At 45.7% G+C, this 18,852-nt stretch overlaps 1 protein-coding gene across 2 annotated transcripts in view; it reads left to right on the top strand.

Moving 5' to 3' along the window:
- Positions 1-18,555, top strand: part of LOC139654940 (NACHT, LRR and PYD domains-containing protein 12-like) — a 53,651-nt gene extending 35,096 nt beyond the window's left edge. The window contains exons 8-13 of one of the 2 annotated variants that reach the window (XM_071532215.1): positions 12,668-12,703; positions 12,793-14,596; positions 14,701-14,874; positions 15,070-15,243; positions 15,389-15,435; positions 17,479-18,555. In XM_071532215.1, the coding sequence (XP_071388316.1) occupies positions 12,668-12,703; positions 12,793-14,596; positions 14,701-14,874; positions 15,070-15,243; positions 15,389-15,435; positions 17,479-18,011 (2,768 nt within the window). In that variant the 3' untranslated portion in view covers positions 18,012-18,555. The remainder of the gene's footprint in view (positions 1-12,667; positions 12,704-12,792; positions 14,597-14,700; positions 14,875-15,069; positions 15,244-15,388; positions 15,436-17,478) is intronic. The other variant, XM_071532214.1, reaches the window with a different exon arrangement.
- Positions 18,556-18,852: the final 297 nt, after the last annotated feature.

Raw genomic sequence — 18,852 nt, 5'->3', positions numbered from 1 at the left:
TTCTAACACACAGTAATTACTATAACACTAAATCTAAGAATAACACAACAACGAATATATGTCCCCAATGGGAGCGTTTAGGGAGGGGTGTGTGTGTGTGTGTGTGTGTGCGTGTGTGTGTTGGTATGTAAGCACGTGTGTGTGTGTATGTGTGTGTGTATGTGTGTATGTGTGTGGGGGAGAAGAGAGAGAGGGGGAAAAGAACAAAGGGTCATAAACTGAGGCCTTAACGGCGAGGACCGTTATAGGCCTTAGTTTTCCCGAGTTATCAAACGGAGTCAAAGTTAACTAGAAGGAAATTATGGAGTTGTGTCCAACAACGGAGATTAGTAGAGCAGTCGAATAGTTAGTAGATAGAGAGAGAGTTATGCGCGCGTTACCAACTTGTTTAGAGCCGGACCGACTCAGTGGTAATTACCAATCAATATACCAAAGGTACAATCAACATCGTCCTCAATAATTCTACTGAGGTAGGTTATTCTGTTTCACACAGCCAATATACGTTGCACACTATTAATAAAGCTAATCTAATTCTGCCCAGATGATTCAGCCTTACTTGGAGCGTCTTTGTGTCTTCACAGTCGTCCTCACTGGTGCGTAATTGTCGGGCCCGCGGTGCGTTGCTTTTGGCCCACAGCCAAACGTCCGTCCGGTACAACTCGTCAGTTGTCCTGGAGTTTGGGGAATTCGGTTGAATTCAAAGTTCGTCGACGGGAGTCGTACGGAGGAAGAGGGAAGCCGGTCGCCTCACGTTCCGCAGGTTACGATTAGATGAATTACTTATAGTAATGTTGGCGCATGTGCGCCTTCCGTTGCAGGAGTTACAGACTAAGTTCGAGTAAGGTTAAACCTTGATCAGAGGCCTAGTACTCGTAGTCTATGGTCCTGGAAGTTCTGCAGAAGTTGTCTCCTTGGTGATCACAGCTGAGCCGCAGTCTAAAGAGATAGAACAACTGTAAACAGCTGTTTATATAGTGTAGATGACGTCACACCTTTGAGCCCACCGGTGCCCAACCCCTTACAGTACAGATGTTTTAAGTGGGGGTCGTGAGGCCTTGTTTGAATGAGCTGAAGGCGGGAGTTTTATGGTCCTTTGTCCCTTTTGGAGCGTGTGGTTCCTACATCCCCCCTTGGTCCTGAGATTGGGGCATTGGTCATAATCCTTAGGAGCACAGTGGCTACACGATCCGTATAGCCAGACTAGGTGGCACTCCTTGATGACAGAAAGGTTAAACAGTTCATACAGGCTGAGAAACATCTGGGCAGTTCTAACTGGCTGAAGCACATCTGGGCAGAAGTAACAACCTTGCTATTTCTACAATCTAGAATAGGAGTAAAACAAATACTATCACTCAACGTGACCTTAAGGCACATAACTAACATTGAGGGTCTATAGCATAGAGGTAGTATCAAGAGAAGATGAAAACAGGTATCACTTCTCTGGCACCGCAGATAAAGAAGATTAGTAGGCTGATTCTTCAAGGTCGGCTATGGCTCGTGGGGAGGTCAAAGGAATAACCCCACAAGGCCTATGCCTAAAGCGATCAGGAATGTTAGTCAGGGAGTTTATTTTGGCATGCAGTGCTTGTATGTATCGGTGGAGCATGTATGCAATGACAGCAGTGATGACCCAGCCACTAAGAAGAAGTCCAAGAGCAGTCATACTAATGGAATGCCCATAGTTAGATGATTTTCTGGCTACAGAATTTAGGAGGGTAGTTCGGAGTCCTGTTTGATCCACACTGAACTGGACAGTTTTAGTGCCGTCAGCGAGCAACTGCTCCTGGAGGGAGTAATCTAACTCAAGACTGTGACCGAGAAATGCATCGATCATCTCGATTTCTGTGTCGTATTGGTTTGGGCTGAGATGATGCAAGACAGTGTCTTGTATGTGAACGGTAGCTCCGACTGGAACTTTGATAAAGACTGTTTGATTGGGGATTTTCATCCTAGTGGCTGTGTCATGACGGTCGTAGGATAATGTAATTTCAGTTTCTGGGGTGTTGACGAACCATTTGTCACCAGCTCTTTCAACTCTGGTTTCGGTTACATCATCTCTTACAGACATGTTAGCCAGGCATTTTTGCTCTCTGGTTGAGGCCTTGAGGCCGCATAATCTATCAGTCGTATCCCTAATGAATGGATTGCTAGGGCAGACCCAATGGATATCCTTGGTAAGGCTACACATGTCTAGATTGGGAATGAAGTAGACTGAGGGGTTTTCATCATGATAAGCTAACATAGGTGGTGTTTTAATTTGCACATGTATGTTGTCTCTCCAGAAACCTACATTCAATACTGACTTGAGTCAGTATATGTTCTGCTTTTCAATTATAGGTAGATTGAGTATAAATCCTATTTCCAGGTTTTGAGGATTAACAAAGATAGGGATTGCACTCCCGAGGTTATAGGCTAGGTGTACTTGAGAGGTCTGGACTGTGGTGGTAGTTGCCAGTTTTAGAATGTTTTCAACCATATCAAGAGGTACCAGATAGGAAGGGATTTTTCCGCCACTCAAGCTAGTGACAGAAGAACTGACTTCTCTGAGGAGGTCCAGCATTAGGTCTCGGACAATCTGCACATACGTTACTTCAAATTCTAAAACCTTGGCTAACTTATCGATAGCATGCAGGGAGTTATTGAGGAGCGCTGAATGCATATTGACAGTGAGAATAGTTCCCTGCAAAGTTTTACTGATACTTTGTTGCTGCTGTTGTTGAATTGTAAGTTTTTGCTGGATCTCAGGCATTTCATCTCTCAAGTCGCTCACTTGTTGTCGAATGGTACTCAAACTGACTGTATTTGCGGCAGAAAGTCCTACTGAGAACAGCGACCCGATAGCGGAGGCAGCCATGAATAACCCCCCTAGGAATCGTTTCTGACGTTTTGTGCCACTGAGTTCTTCTTCAGTAACTAGGAACTTCTGGAGTTGTTCGAGGATGTGGACAGTCGTTCGCTGGGCATGATCAATAGTATCCTGGACGCGGGTTGCGGATGACCTTCCATCAGCCATGGAAGGGGGTACCTTAATGTGTTTGCGGTACGTGTCCCAGGGGTCTAGGCGAGTGTAAACTCTTTGTGTGTAGACCCGGCAGTTCGTAAGGAGGAGACCCGAAGCGTCTTGGAGAAGGATGCCCGTGGGAGGTCCTGGTTCCACCACATCGTTGGGCTGTGTTGTTACCCAGTGGATAAGGATGACACCCAGGAGCCAAGTGAGGTTCATCCTGAAATCAATATGGAGCAAGTTACTATTTAATTAAGTTGGGTGATGGGCATTAGTTACATGCAAGTATGTCATGCTGCATGCAACCTAGATAGCAGGTGATGGTGGCTATGATTGGCCATTCACCCCCCTTTGGAAAGTTGATTGCACAAAGGGCCTGATCTGATTAGCGTGGACCCATTTGTATGCGGGCGCTTGGTTTGGTTTTGAGATTCGTAGGCGATAGGCCACTGGGGAGAGTTTATCCACGATCTCGTAAGGGCCGGACCAGTTCGGCAGGAATTTCTTGGGGACCCCTGTTGGTTTTGCAAAACGAAAGTAGAGAACCTTGTCACCGATCTGGTATTCGAGGTCAGAAGTCTTTTTGTCGTAGTAAGACTTTCGCCCTTCCGCGCTAGCCTCAAGATTGGTTTGGGCCCACGAAAAGGTAGCCTGAAGGTGTTTCTGCAGGTCAGCCACGTACTGGTGTGCAGTGTATGCGCTGGTGACGCTAAGGTCCTCTGGTTTGTACAGAAGGTGGAGCGGTAGCGTCATTTGTCTCCCGGTCATCATCTCAAAGGGTGAGACACCGGTCGAGCGGTGCGGGGTTGACCGGATGGCCATCAACACCAGTGCAAGCTTCACGTCCCAGTCCTTACCATTGCTCTTGACATACTTCCTGAGCATGCCCACAACGGTGCGATTGGCACGCTCGACTTGGCCCGACGACTGGGGGTGATACGCGATGTGAAACTTGGACTCAACAGCCAGCATTTCCCATAATGCGGTCATCACTGTGGAAGTGAAGTGAGTGCCTCGGTCAGAATCGATGGACAGGGGAAGGCCCCAACGGCTGAAAACATGGTTAATCAGCAAGAGTGCCGTGGTTTCAGCTGTGTCATTGGGTGCTGGGAGACACTCAATCCACTTGGTAAAGGCACATGTGACTGTGAGGAGGTATTTGTTACCCCTAGACGACCTTGGGACCGGGCCGACCCAGTCAATCTGCAGATTAGACCAGGGAAAGGTTATTCCCCTGGTTCGCAGGGGAGCTCTATGCAAGGGTTGTGAGGGCTGAAACTGGCAGCAGACTAGGCACCCTTTTACATATTCCGCGACATCCTGGGCCATGAATGGCCAGTAGACCAACGGTTGGAGAGTTTTACAGGTTGCTCTGGCACCTCTGTGTCCTCCACAGGGTGTGTCATGCGCATATAGGATCATTACGCCCCGATGGTCAGTGGGCACAACCCACCGGGGTGTGTTCTGGTCATCGGGGGCATAAACCAGTAGGCCTTTTGCAATTTTTAGGTGCTGTCGCAATTGGTAGAGATGGTTTAGATCTTTAGATTGTTGCAACATTGCCGGTGGAATAGGATGTTTCTGGGGGTCTGACACAAACTGGTAAATGGTCTTGACCACTGGATCTTGTTGCTGCATGCTGACAAGATCTTCATCGCCAGGTTTACGACCCAAACATAAGGTTTGTTGGTCGTTGTTAGGGTTGCTTTGACCCCCGCGGTTTTGACTGCGGGTGACAGCGTTCACTGCACGGGTCTCGGCCTCTGGGAGCCAATCCTCTTGGAATTGCCAGGGGGTACCACTCAGGGCGCCCGCCTTGGCCAGTCGGTCCGCTTCATCATTGCCGTCTTTATCGGGGCCTGGTGTCTGGGAATGTCCTTTGACTTTCTTCCAGTACACTATTATCCCCTGATTTACGACCAGTTTGTCACATGCCAGAAAGAGCTCTGAATGTTTGACCTCTTTTCCCCTAGCATTTCTCATGCTATTCTCTTTCCACACTGGGAAGTGGGTAACGAAGCTGTGCCGAGCATAATTGGAGTCTGAGCAGACGACCAACTCGGTAAGGTTGGCTCTGGCGGCCTGTTGCATGGCGATTAATATCCCAGCAACCTCTGCGTACTGGCTGGTCTTAGACCCAAGTCGATATTGTTGTGGTTCATTGATGGCACGATTTATCCACACAATACCCACTCCAGCCTGGACCTGGCTCTCATGATGGAATGAACAGCCATCCACAAAGACTTTGGGGAGATCCAGGCAGACATTTTCGTCATAGTAGTGATGATTGGAAGGTAAGGAGGGAGTGACCACAGAAAGCGAGGCCTCTGGCTGGCTTTCACAGTCACAATGCTGGCACTCGGCCAATCCCTGCCCTAGGACCATTTTGTGGTTCTGGGCGTATTTTACCTCCACCTCGTAACCTTGCAGTGCCATCATCCAAGTCGCAATGCGGCTGTTGGATACTCTGCCTTCTCTCAACCGTTGGCTATTTAGGAACGAGACAGGTTGGTGGCATGTCTCAATGATGATTTTCTGTCCCCCCACGTAGCTGCGAAAATGTTCAACTGCCCAGACTGTGGCAAGCAGGGCCTTTTCGCAGTCTGAAAACTTTAGCTCCACATCGTCTAGTGGTTTGCTGGCGTATGCAACCACCCGTTTATCTTGGTCATATTTCTGTGAGAGGGCAGCACTGAGACAGTGTTTCGAGAAGCTAGCCTCAAGGTGGAACGGTTTGTCCTTGTCTGGGTAGGCAAGGCACGGAGCGGAACAGAGGTTTTGCTTTAGTGTTTGGAAGGCCTGTTCCTGAGGCACTTTCCAGGCGAAGACTTTGTCTTTCTTGAGCAGTTTGGTCAGGGGCTTGGCAATTTCTGCGTAGCCTTCGATGAACTGTCGTGAGTAGTTACATACTCCCAAGAAGCTTCGTAACTTAGAGACCGTGGTCGGAGCTTTGATATTCTGTATGGCTTGGACTCTCCCGCTCTGGGGTTCAATGCCTTCGGCTCCAACCAAAAGGCCCACGTACTCAACCTTGGTGCGACACCATTGGCCTTTGGTCAATGAGAGTTTTGCACCTGCGGTGGAGAGCTGGTTGAGGACATGACGGATTTCAGTCAAATGACCTTGGAAGGTCTGGCTGCGCATCAGAATGTCATCCACGTAGATGAGATTTCCGCGTGCAGCAGCGTCACTCATGGCTTTGTGCAAGAAAATGTTGAACTCGGCCGGTGAGTTTGAGTAACCGAATGGGCATCGGTTCCAGGTAAACTGTCTATTTCCGAAAGAGAAAGCCAACTTGTATTGGTCAACGGGGTCGACCCTCAAAGTCCAAAAGCCATTGGACACGTCAACCGTGGAAAAGAAGCGAGCACCTTTGACTTTGGAAAGTTCAAGATCAAGATGAATCATCGGCCAGCGTGAAAGAGGGATTTGTTTATTCAGGGCTCGGTAGTCGATTGTCAGACGCCACTTTCCTGAAGGTTTAAGTACTGGCCACAACGGTGAGTTGTATGTGGAATTACACTCACGAATGATCCGCTTCTCTAGGAGGGCGTCCAAGATTTCTTGTATGGACTCATAGGCGGCCAAAGGGATCCGATACTGGCGTACGAATGATGAGGGCGCATTGGGATCGGTGGGAATGCGCACCGTGTGGAGGTCAGTGACTCCACAGTCATATGCATCTTTGGAAAAGATGTGTTGGAAATCATAGAACACAGCTTGTAGTTCCTGTCGTTCAACATCGGTCTGCAGAGCGTCAGCTTTTGCAAGTTGTTGTTGCACTTCCGCTTGGAAGCCAGGATAGGGTTCACCTGGAGAAGGGACACTGTCGGCACCTGCCGCCGTGTCGACGTTATGAGCAGAGATGGTATAAACCATCAAGTCATTTTCCTGGTTCAAGTCAACCTTACAGATGGTATCTCCACCCATGGCTTCATGGGGAACGATGGAGATCATCTTGGTCGGTTGTGTGAGGAGAGTTTCCTCCAGACTTCCAGGTCCCAACAGGGATTCCGGGATCTCGCCAATTACCGGGATGGTGAGCTCAAAATCATGAAAGGAGCTGTCGATTATCAGCCCTAAGGGTTGGCGCGCGGTCACATGTATATTGGTGTTGGTCAGGTTTTGGACAAGCAGGTAAGCGGAACGGTTCTTAAGTTCCAACAGCGGTGTCCCGCAGACCGTTAGGTTGAGCTCAAGGAAGAGAAAAGAGGGTTGGAAAAAGGCACCGGAGCAGTAGAGCTCCTGTCCCTTAAGGATCATGAGCCTGATGGGGACTCCAACCGTTCTAGCAGGGACGATGACGTCAAACTCGCTTGAAACTTGACATGCCTGAGGAATGGTTTGACCTGAGCGCATGCACTCGGGGCTCGCCGTCAGTTGAGCGTTTTTGGTACTTGCTTGAGACCAGAGGACGTGGTTAATCGTGTCCAACTGTGCTCCCAACCGAACAAGAATGTCGGCCCCCAGGTAGATGGAGTGGGACAGCTGAGGAACCACGCTCATGAAATGAAAAAGTTGCCTTTTCCCAACTTGGAGTGAGAGGGCACAGATGCCAATCCCTTTGACTGGGGTCTGGGGATAAGTAGCTGACAGCAGCCGGTGGCTTTTCTTTACAAAAGGTGGGCGTGATTCATTCTGGTTTAATCGACAGTACAGGCTCTCACTAACAGCAGATTTCTCTGACCAAAGTGTTAGGATAGTATCTGGAACTTTCATTCCATTTGCCTGGATGCCATTAGTGATGAAGGGGCTGTAGAGGGAGGTTTTAGAACCCCCCAACGAACAGAGAAATGACTCATGGTCAGCTAGGGCAGGTGTCGGAGGTGGGGTTTTCGCGTCGATCAAGGGAGCAGGCTCCCGAGCCTCGTCCTCTGATTCTAGCTTTATCCCTTCAACGTCTGACTCGGTCAAGGCGTGACCTGTAGTAGCAAGAGGGCTTTGGGGCTTTTGACTAGACACCACTGCGGCGCACGGCGAAGGCCTTTTGAGCTTTACTGAGCTGACGGGTTTTGGGATGGCGACTTGGGCCCACAGTTGTCCCTGACGACAGTCAATTAGTGGGGCCAGTCTATCAAGCAGATCTTGTCCGATCAACAGTTCCTCTGTGTCGAAAGAGGAGATATACACTGGATGTGTGATTTTCATCTCCTGGAAGCCAAATTCTAACCAAACTCGCTGAGTGAGGGGAGCTTGGTTTTGCGTGTAACTTGTAATGTTTATCTTACAGTTTTCGACTTTGGGGTTTTGGAAGGCAGACCTCATTGATTGAGTGACTTCAGTGAAGGTGGTGAGACACATCAAGCTAATCTCTGACCCGGTGTCGAGTAAAGCGTTTATTCGAAGGACGCCTTCGATCAAGACTGAAGTGTAGATGCGTTTGGCATTTCCTTTGTGGACCAGGTCCCCAAGAAACTGCAAAAGAGGGGCAGACTGGGTGACTGACAGAACCGAGAGGGGTTGGTCAGTTTCTGAGGAGTCATGGCGCTCCTCAGAGGGTTCCCTTCCCCAACCGACCAGGTAAACCTTTGGCGGTGAGGGAGGGGTCTCTCGGCTTAGTCATGCGATCGGAGAAGCACCATCATCTTTGTCAGTGTGGTTCTTTGAGTTCTTTGGTGCTGGGCCGGCGATGGAAGGCATCCCCTTTTTGAACTCCACAATAAAGTCTTTAATGGAGTCAAGTTCAGCTTTAAGCTGTGTGTTGGTGATGGGTGTTTGTCCATCCCGTCTGTTTTGGCGGTTCTGGCTGTAGCCACGTTCGCCTTGTCTTCCTTTAAAGGAATAGCCCCGATTGGCCATCATTTCATCTCCCTTCTTTTGGGCTTTGATCTGCTTATCTTTAGCATTCCTTGTCTCGCGACGGCCCGATCGACTCCAGTTAACATTAGCACCAGAGTTTTTAGTGGAGGGCGGTTCGGAGCCCTCCAGTTCTAGCCGAGGGTTTCCAAACGATTGGACTTCAAGGACCCGGGAATCTTCTTCTCGTCGGTCGGCCGTCCGAATGACGGTTTCCCAAGCCATCTGAGCTAATTTTCGGATTTCCCGCATGTCTGGAGTGCCATGTCGGCACATGAGTGTAACGTGTGTACGTACACAAGGATGAAGGTTGTGGAGGAATAATGACCGAAATCCACGATCGTTTTCAATGCCTGGTGCATTGCTGCCTTGGAAGTATGCGTTCTTCAGTCGCCTAAAGTAGGCTCGAGGGGGTTCGGAACGCTTCTGGGTTATCTGAATGGCCGAGATGGTGGCTGATGTTTCGTCAGCAAAGGAAGAAAATTCCTCCGTCATGACTTTACGCAGTCGACGGAAGTTATCCCGAATGGAAAGAGGTTGGGACTCAATAAACGCATGGGCAGCCCTAGACGTGGTTTTCCAAATAAGTTTGAGTTTTTCACGCGACGTGGCGTGAGGTAAGTCAGAAAGACAGTGTTCGATCTCTCTAAAATAGTCTTCCACGTTATGCTTACCGTCCTCTGGGTCAAAGCGTTCTATGTCTTTGGCTAGCGAGTCCAGCTGTCGCACACGGAGACCCGTAGGTGCGTCTGGTACTCCGCGTGGGAGATCACTATCTGAATGGCTGGACTCGGAGTCATCTTCAAACGGCCGCGAGGATGAGCGGTGACGACCACGTTCATAGTCTTGATACCTAGGAGGAGAGAGTGATACGTCCCTGTGGTACTCGCGATATGGTCTTTCTAGCCTCCTTCGGGAGGTTGAAATGGGGCTGTATGACCTCTTCTCACGGCGCGAGGAGGAGTAACGAGGACCCTGAGGACTATCAGACCTTACCCTGTTTCTGGAGGGTGAGGTGAAGTGCACCTCGTTGTCTCTGCGGGAGGACAAGGGCTGTGATGTACGTCGGTGGCTCTCTGCCGAGCGCCCCCTGGTGGAGGGTGCGAAGGAAGACGCAGTGAAACGAGCCAAGTCACGGCGGGTGTGGTAGTCCTCAGTATCGGTCCCAGAGTCGCCGTTTCTGGGTTCTTTAGAAAGGTTCGGTAGGGACTCATTTCCTGTTGGAGTGAACTCATTCTCTACCCTGGAATGAGCCGCATTAGTCCTCTCGGGAACTTCACTTACCAGACTGAGTTCGCGTTTCAAGCGGCGGGTGTCTTGACTGAGCATTCTTACCTCTGCGTGTAAGTTCCTGTTTTCCTCCTGTAGGCTTGTTAGTTCTAAATTCATCGCTCGGTTATGAAGTAAAAACAGCCTACCCACGGCCTCTTGTACGGTAATATTTGTACCTCGGGGTTCTTGTACACGTTGGGTTAGGAGGTTAATCTCTTCCTGACAATCGTCAGGTGAGAGTTGTTCTATCTCATTCTTGTCTGCTTCAGACAGTCTAATGAGTTGTGCCACAAATTCAGAAATAGGGATCCTCTCTAGTTCGGGGAGGTCCCCTCTTGCATCTCCAGTGGCCTGAGAGGCCGGGTTACTCATTGTACGAGTTTAGTTTGTATGCGAGGAGATGAGAAGTAGGGTACTCTGTACCCACTAGTGAATGTGTCACTCAAATGTAGCTTAGGCCGTAAGCAGTAAGCTAAAAGAGGGCGGTTAAAACCGCTGGTGAGCGCAAACTAAAAAAAAAGTTTTGACAGCGCTGCAACAAAATGCACAGGTGGGGCAGCACACTGTGTATCACTTTGAGCGGGAAATTGCCAAGACTAATTGCAATTTTTCTCACTACAGACTACTAACAGTGTTCTGCTGTATTGCCAGCCAAAGGTTACTTGTTTAAGGCAGCCAGACTGTATTGGGTAATTTACTGAAAGTTATAGGTTATGACCTGTATACTTATTAATTTTACCATGTAGTATTGTTAGTTCCTACCAAATGAGTTACCAAGGGGAAAATTATTTATTATAGTTTATAATTAGAGTGGTTACACACTTATTGTTGGTTGATATTTTCCCGAGAGAATTTACAAACTATCACCACAGTACAGCTGTCTGTAAGCACAGTTGTATTCTACCTTTAAAAGGTCGGGGTCGCCCCCTGGCGGTAGGTTTGGGGATTGTTTAATTCTAAGGAAAATAGGTTTTATTACTCTTTTATTTTATTGTTATAGTTATTATAATTCAAATGTTCAGGGAAGCCAACAATACTATGCCTCACGCGGTACGCCAATGATGTAGGTACAGCAGGGTTAAATTAAATCAGTCTCATAAAATTTAATTTCAGATCTGGGATTTCAATTTATTTTAGGAAATTGTACCAAATTCTGATAAAAGTGACTTAAATTGATTTAGATACTATACCTAGTGTTATAGGTATGTTATCCTATCAATTCAAGGGTTGAAGGTCTATAAATTCTCAAATAGCAGAGGATGGCTTCAATGAACAAATGAAGACAATAAACAAATCACTATGCATCAATGAATCAGATTTATTGTACTAAAGATGTATCACACAGTAACAATTAACACAATTCAAGAGCAGGTTTCTAACACACAGTAATTACTATAACACTAAATCTAAGAATAACACAACAACGAATATATGTCCCCAATGGGAGCGTTTAGGGAGGGGTGTGTGTGTGTGTGTGTGTGTGCGTGTGTGTGTTGGTATGTAAGCACGTGTGTGTGTGTATGTGTGTGTGTATGTGTGTATGTGTGTGGGGGAGAAGAGAGAGAGGGGGAAAAGAACAAAGGGTCATAAACTGAGGCCTTAACGGCGAGGACCGTTATAGGCCTTAGTTTTCCCGAGTTATCAAACGGAGTCAAAGTTAACTAGAAGGAAATTATGGAGTTGTGTCCAACAACGGAGATTAGTAGAGCAGTCGAATAGTTAGTAGATAGAGAGAGAGTTATGCGCGCGTTACCAACTTGTTTAGAGCCGGACCGACTCAGTGGTAATTACCAATCAATATACCAAAGGTACAATCAACATCGTCCTCAATAATTCTACTGAGGTAGGTTATTCTGTTTCACACAGCCAATATACGTTGCACACTATTAATAAAGCTAATCTAATTCTGCCCAGATGATTCAGCCTTACTTGGAGCGTCTTTGTGTCTTCACAGTCGTCCTCACTGGTGCGTAATTGTCGGGCCCGCGGTGCGTTGCTTTTGGCCCACAGCCAAACGTCCGTCCGGTACAACTCGTCAGTTGTCCTGGAGTTTGGGGAATTCGGTTGAATTCAAAGTTCGTCGACGGGAGTCGTACGGAGGAAGAGGGAAGCCGGTCGCCTCACGTTCCGCAGGTTACGATTAGATGAATTACTTATAGTAATGTTGGCGCATGTGCGCCTTCCGTTGCAGGAGTTACAGACTAAGTTCGAGTAAGGTTAAACCTTGATCAGAGGCCTAGTACTCGTAGTCTATGGTCCTGGAAGTTCTGCAGAAGTTGTCTCCTTGGTGATCACAGCTGAGCCGCAGTCTAAAGAGATAGAACAACTGTAAACAGCTGTTTATATAGTGTAGATGACGTCACACCTTTGAGCCCACCGGTGCCCAACCCCTTACAGTACAGATGTTTTAAGTGGGGGTCGTGAGGCCTTGTTTGAATGAGCTGAAGGCGGGAGTTTTATGGTCCTTTGTCCCTTTTGGAGCGTGTGGTTCCTACAATAAACACAATCCCCATGGATAATCTGGTTGTTATGTTATCTTGTTAATGTTTGTGTAAAATCACAAAATCACAATCAAAAGTTTTGTTTCACATTTAGCTGCACACACAGGACCCGTTTTCCAAACATCAGTAAGTAAGTGAAATTAACACATTTATGGGGAAATATTCACATTTCTCACATTTAATATAACATCTGTTTATTGATGTTGTTTGTTCATTTAGAAACTCTTGATGCAGCATGCCAACATGAACTCAAATCAAACCTGAAGAAGAAGTTTCAGTGTGTGTTTGAGGGGATTGCTAAAGCAGGAAACCCAACACTTCTGAATCAGATCTACACAGAGCTTTACATCACAGAGGGAGGGAGTGGAGAAGTCAATGATGAACATGAGGTCAGACAGATTGAAACAGCATCCAGGAAACCAGTGAGACCAGAAACAACAATCAAATGTGAAGACATCTTTAAACCATTACCTGGAAGAGATAAACCAACTAGGACATTGATGACAAAGGGAGTGGCTGGCATTGGGAAAACAGTCTTAACACAGAAGTTCACTCTGGACTGGGCTGAAGACAAAGCCAACCAGGATATACAGTTCACATTTCCATTCACTTTCCGAGAGCTGAATCTGCTGAAAGGGAAAAAGTACAGCTTGGTGGAACTTCTTCATCACTTCTTCACTGAGACCAAAGAAGCAGGAATCTGCAGGTTTGACAAGTTCCAGGTTGTGTTCATCTTTGACGGTCTGGATGAGTGTCGACTTCCTCTAGACTTCCAGAACAACAACATCCTGACTGATGTTACAGAGTCAACCTCAGTGGATGTGCTGCTGACAAACCTCATCAAGGGGAAACTGCTTCCCTCTGCTCGTCTCTGGATAACCACACGACCTGCAGCAGCCAATCAGATCCCTCCTGAGTGCATTGACATGGTGACAGAGGTGAGAGGGTTCACTGACCCACAGAAGGAGGAGTACTTCAGGAAGAAATTCAGAGATGAGGAGCAGGCCAGCAGAATCATCTCCCACATCAAGACTTCACGAAGCCTCCACATCATGTGCCACATTCCAGTCTTCTGCTGGATCACTGCTACAGTTCTGGACCATGTATTGAAAACCAGTGAGAGAGAAAACCCGCCCAAGACCCTGACTGAGATGTACATCCACTTCCTGGAGGTTCAGTCCAAACAGGGGAATGTCAAGTATCGTGGGAGAGCTGAGACAGATCCACACTGGAATACAGAGAGCAGGGAGATGATTTTCTCTCTGGGAAAACTGGCTTTTGAGCAGCTGGAGAAAGGCAACCTGATCTTCTATGAAGCCGACCTGACAGAGTGTGGCATTGATATCAGAGCAGCCTCAGTGTACTCAGGAGTGTTCACACAGATCTTTAAAGAGGAGCGTGGGCTGAACCAGGACAAGGTGTTCTGCTTTGTCCATCTGAGCATTCAGGAGTTTCTGGCTGCTGTTTATGTCTCTCTGTCATTCATCAACAATGGTGTCAATCTACTGTCAGAACCACAATCAACATCATGGTGCTCTATATTATTAAGCGACAAATCTAAACTAACACACCTCTACCAGAGTGCTGTGGACAAGGCCTTACAGAGTCCAAACGGACACCTGGACTTGTTCCTCCGCTTCCTCCTGGGTCTTTCACTGCAGACCAATCAGACTCTCCTACAAGACCTGCTGACACAGACAGGAAGTAGGTCACAGACCAATCAGGAAACAGTCCAGTACATCAAGGAGATGATCAGGGAGAATTCCTCTCCAGAGAGAAGCATCAATCTGTTCCACTGTCTGAATGAGCTGAATGACCGTTCTCTAGTGGAGGAGATCCAACAGTACCTGAGATCAGGAAGTCTCTCCAGTGTCAAACTCTCCCCTGATCAGTGGTTGGCTCTGGTCTTCATCTTACTGTCATCAGAAGAAGATCTGGATGTGTTTGACCTGAAGAAATACTCTGCTTCAGAGGAGGCTCTTCTGAGACTGCTGCCAGTGGTCAAAGCCTCCAATAAATCTTTGTAGGTTCATAGATAACTGGAGATATTAAATATATTGTGATATTTTGTACAGAAGAGAAAAACATAAATATTTTCATTTTTTCTTGTCTTCATCACTCCTTCAGGCTGAGTGTGTGTCAGCTGTCAGAGAGAAGCTGTGAAGCTCTGGCCTCAGTTCTCAGCTCCCAGTCCTCTAGTCTGAGAGAGCTGGACCTGAGTAACAACGACCTGCAGGATTCAGGAGTGAAGCTGCTCTCTGCTGGACTGGGGAGTCCACACTGCAGACTGGAGACTCTCAGGTCAGGATTCCTCAACCTGTTCAAGACATGACCAGTTAAATCCTGGTTTACATTCAGGTTAATATCAGTAAATAAACACCTAACCTGTGTCAGGTTTTTCTGCCCATGTTATTCTCAAACCAGTTGTGATACCAACATTTAGCTTTCCCTGATTAGATTTCTAAGGTGTGTGTGTGTGTGTGTGTGTGTGTACAGGCTGTCAGGCTGTCTGCTCACAGAGGAAGGCTGTGCTTCTCTGGCCTCAGCTCTGAGCTCCAACCCCTCCCATCTGAGAGAGCTGGACCTGAGCTACAATCATCCAGGAGCCTCAGGAGTGAGGCTGCTCTCTGCTGTACTGGAGGATCCAAAATGGAGACTGGGCTCTCTCAGGTATGGAGAGGCTTGCTGCCAGGCAGAGGCAGTGTCTAATAGAGGGGTTAGAGTTGGCAGCCATTTTGTCTCTCAGACTGAGAAGCTGAGGAATATTGTTTGTTTAATGTTGGATATGAGTGACATCATCTGTTCATCCCCCTAGTGTGGACCATGGTGGAGTCCAGAGTTTGAAACCAGGTCTGAGGAAGTGTAAGTGTGTATTTAGTTATATTCATGAAAATAAAGCAGCACACAATAAGTTATTTATATGGTGTAGTTGCAGTTTCTTACGGTGGCATTGAGGGGCAAAACACAACGACATTTCACAAAACACAACGACATTTCACAAAACACAACAACATTTCACAAAACACAACAACATTTCAGAAAATACAACAACATTTCACAAAACACGACATTTCACAAAACACAACAACATTTCAGAAAACACAACAACATTTCACAAAACACAACAACATTTCACAAAACACAACAACATTTCACAAAACACAACAATATTTCAGAAAATACAACAACATTTCACAAAACACGACATTTCACAAAACACAACAACATTTCACAAAACACAATGACATGTCTGATTACGGAAAAGGTGGGACAACACTTCTTGTTTGTGATTGGACAGAACCCAAGTCCCTGGCGACAGTTCAATGTCATTTCCTGTTTCTATTGTGTACTACTCTCAGCAGTGTCCTTGCACAAATTTTAAACTGAGTTTGAAAGGATGGAAGAGGAGATTGAAGTCATAAGGGGATATTTTAACAAAGGACATTCATATGATGTAATTCTTAATATGCTTTCAATATATCATGACATTAAAATGTCCCATGGAACCTTGAAAGCACACTTGAAAGAATTAGGACTGAGGAGACAGGGTGGCTACTCTTCAACAAGTGACATCAGAAGGGCCATCTGATCAGAGCTGTGGGACCTGGACAGATGATTGACTTGTGGTTGACTTTAAAGCAGAAACATGGCCTCTGTGTTAAAAGGGAGACGGTAATGCGAATGCTTCGTGAACTGAGCCCATGGGGAACCTTGTCGCGGACATGTCGTATGTTTATTAGACGCACATACTGTTCTATGGGTCCAAATTACTTGTGGCATGTAGACAGGTATGACAAATTACTGTAAAACAGTTTTGCATTGCCATATCTGGCTGTATAGACGGGTTCTCCCACAGAATCATGTGGCTCAAATGTAGACCAACAAACAACAACCCCAAAGTAATAAAAAGCAACTTTATTAACTGTATTAGAAGTGTTGGCGTAATACAGTACATTCTAATACATACATACATACATTTTAATGTCATGATATATTGAAAGCATATCAAGAATTACATCATATGAATGTCCTTTGTTAAAATGTTCCCTTATGATTTCAATCTCCTCTTCCATCCTTTCAAACTCAGTTTAAAATTCGTGCAAGGACACTGCTGAGAGTAGTACACAATAGAAACAAGAAATGACATTGAACTGTCGCCAGGGACTTGGGTTCTGTCCAGTCACAAACAAAAAGTGTTGTCCCACCTTTTCTGTAATCTGACATGTCGTTGTGTTTTGTGAAATGTTGTTGTGTTTTGTGAAATGTGATTGTGTTTTGTGAAATGTTGTGTTTTGTGAAATATCGTTGTGTTTTGTGAAATGTCGTGTTTTGTGAAATGTTGTTGTGTTTTGTGTTGTTGTGTTTTGCCCCTCAGGGCCACCGCAGTTTCTTCTGTATCTTCTAAGCTGCTTTTAACTGTTGAACCCTCAAAAAACAAATAGCTGATCTCTGACTACGGAGACATTCTTTACTGCATGATCTTAGTTTAACTATTTATTTAATTAGTCCAATCAAGCACTGAAAAAAAAAATTGCTCCCATGTTCAACAGCTTCTTATCGCCACTAAATTAAAGAAGCAAGATGACTTTTCACTGCTATAATTATGAACCAGTGAGTGAGATGCATTCATTTAAGACAATTAAGATTATGCATGAAGCATTTTATGAATGTAGGTACACCAGCTGAATAAAAGTTAGAAAATAATAGTAATACAGAATTGTCTACATCTCGATAATGAAATATATAAAGTCTAGATCCAAATTAGTTTCCGTATAAATGGCTCTTACAGATGTAAAGTCATTGACACAGCAATATGTAAACTGGGAATACATTAACAAATAATAAATACAACAGGTCTATTAGATAAAAAGCTGCTGCTATATTGTGTCTTCTTCACGCCAACAGATGCCTGTGAACTCACTCTGGACCCAAACACAGCACACAGAAAGCTCTTCCTGTCTGAAGACAACAGAACGGTGACAGAGGTGATAGGGGAGCAGCCATATCCTGACCACCCAGAGAGATTTGACTACTGGAAACAGCTTCTGTGTAGAAATGGTCTGACTGGTCGCTGTTACTGGGAGGTTGAGTGGGATGGAGCGGTTTGTATAGGAGTGACATACAGAGGAATCAGTAGGAGAGGAGACAGTGATGACTGCAGGCTTGGAGGGAATGAAAAGTCCTGGAGTCTGCTCTGCTCTAATGATGGTTACTCTGCCTGTCACAATAACAGATCAACAGTCATATCTTCCCTCTCCTCCTCTGACTCTAACAGAGTAGCAGTGTATCTGGACTGGCCTGCTGGCTCTCTGTCCTTCTACAGAGTTTCCTCTGACACACTGATCCACATCCACACCTTCCACTCCACAGTCACTGAACCACTCTATCCTGGGTTTGAGTTTGGGTCTGGGTCCTCAGTGTCTCTGTGTCAGATCTAGGAGGGAGAGTCGCCTCCTGTGTAGAGAAACACTCACACTGCTGACCAAAGACAGCTGCTGAAATGATAGTTCAGTCTGGACAGGATCACACACACACACACACACACACACACACACATACACACGCAACCTACACTTAAAGACAGAATATTAATAATGTTTGTATTGTTATATAAGATTACTTCTCATTTCACAGTAAACAAACATGATCCATCAGTCTGTAAATAGAGTGTATTCTGTGTGTTGGCTAACTGAAATTGGTTTTAACATCACACATGTACAGGAACATGGACATTTTATTTGGAAAATGAAATAAATTAGATATTTAACCAGAAAGAATCAAGTTATTGTTGCTCATCTGAGAATCTGTTTTGATGATTGACAGGTTCAAATATCTTCCCTTTGGACTTTTGTTTTATTTGGTATTTAATTAATCTCTCCACTCCAAGATAAACATCTATCTTGTTTTCTACAATCGTTTCCCAGAAATAAAGCTTAACCCTAACCCTTAAATGAACATTGTTTAATCTTCTTTTTTTCAACCAAGCAGTTTTAAGCATAATTTGTTGACTTAAATATGTAATTATGTTTCCAAAAATAAAAAAATATATTTGATATGAAACCCTTTGAAGACGTCAATTTATCCACTTTTACACCATTTTGGAACTGTCTTTATCCATCCTTATTCAAAAAACAGGTTGATTTTACAATATATATATATATATATATATTTTTTTTTACAGCTTTAAAACCTGTAAAACACAGCCATTTATCTATCTGTCTGTCTGTCTGATTTAATGTGGAACCAACTGGGTCAGATTTAGTGTCAGAGACCCATATG

Source organism: Centroberyx affinis, unplaced genomic scaffold, assembly GCF_046629955.1.
Source record: "Centroberyx affinis isolate AG114_WGS23_722 - 3 ecotype Tasmania unplaced genomic scaffold, CSIRO-AGI_Caff_v1 ptg002174l_1, whole genome shotgun sequence".
NCBI classification, from domain to species: domain Eukaryota; kingdom Metazoa; phylum Chordata; class Actinopteri; order Beryciformes; family Berycidae; genus Centroberyx; species Centroberyx affinis.
The sequence above is the reverse complement of the archived record's forward strand: the minus strand, read 5'-3'. Positions and strand labels throughout refer to the sequence as shown.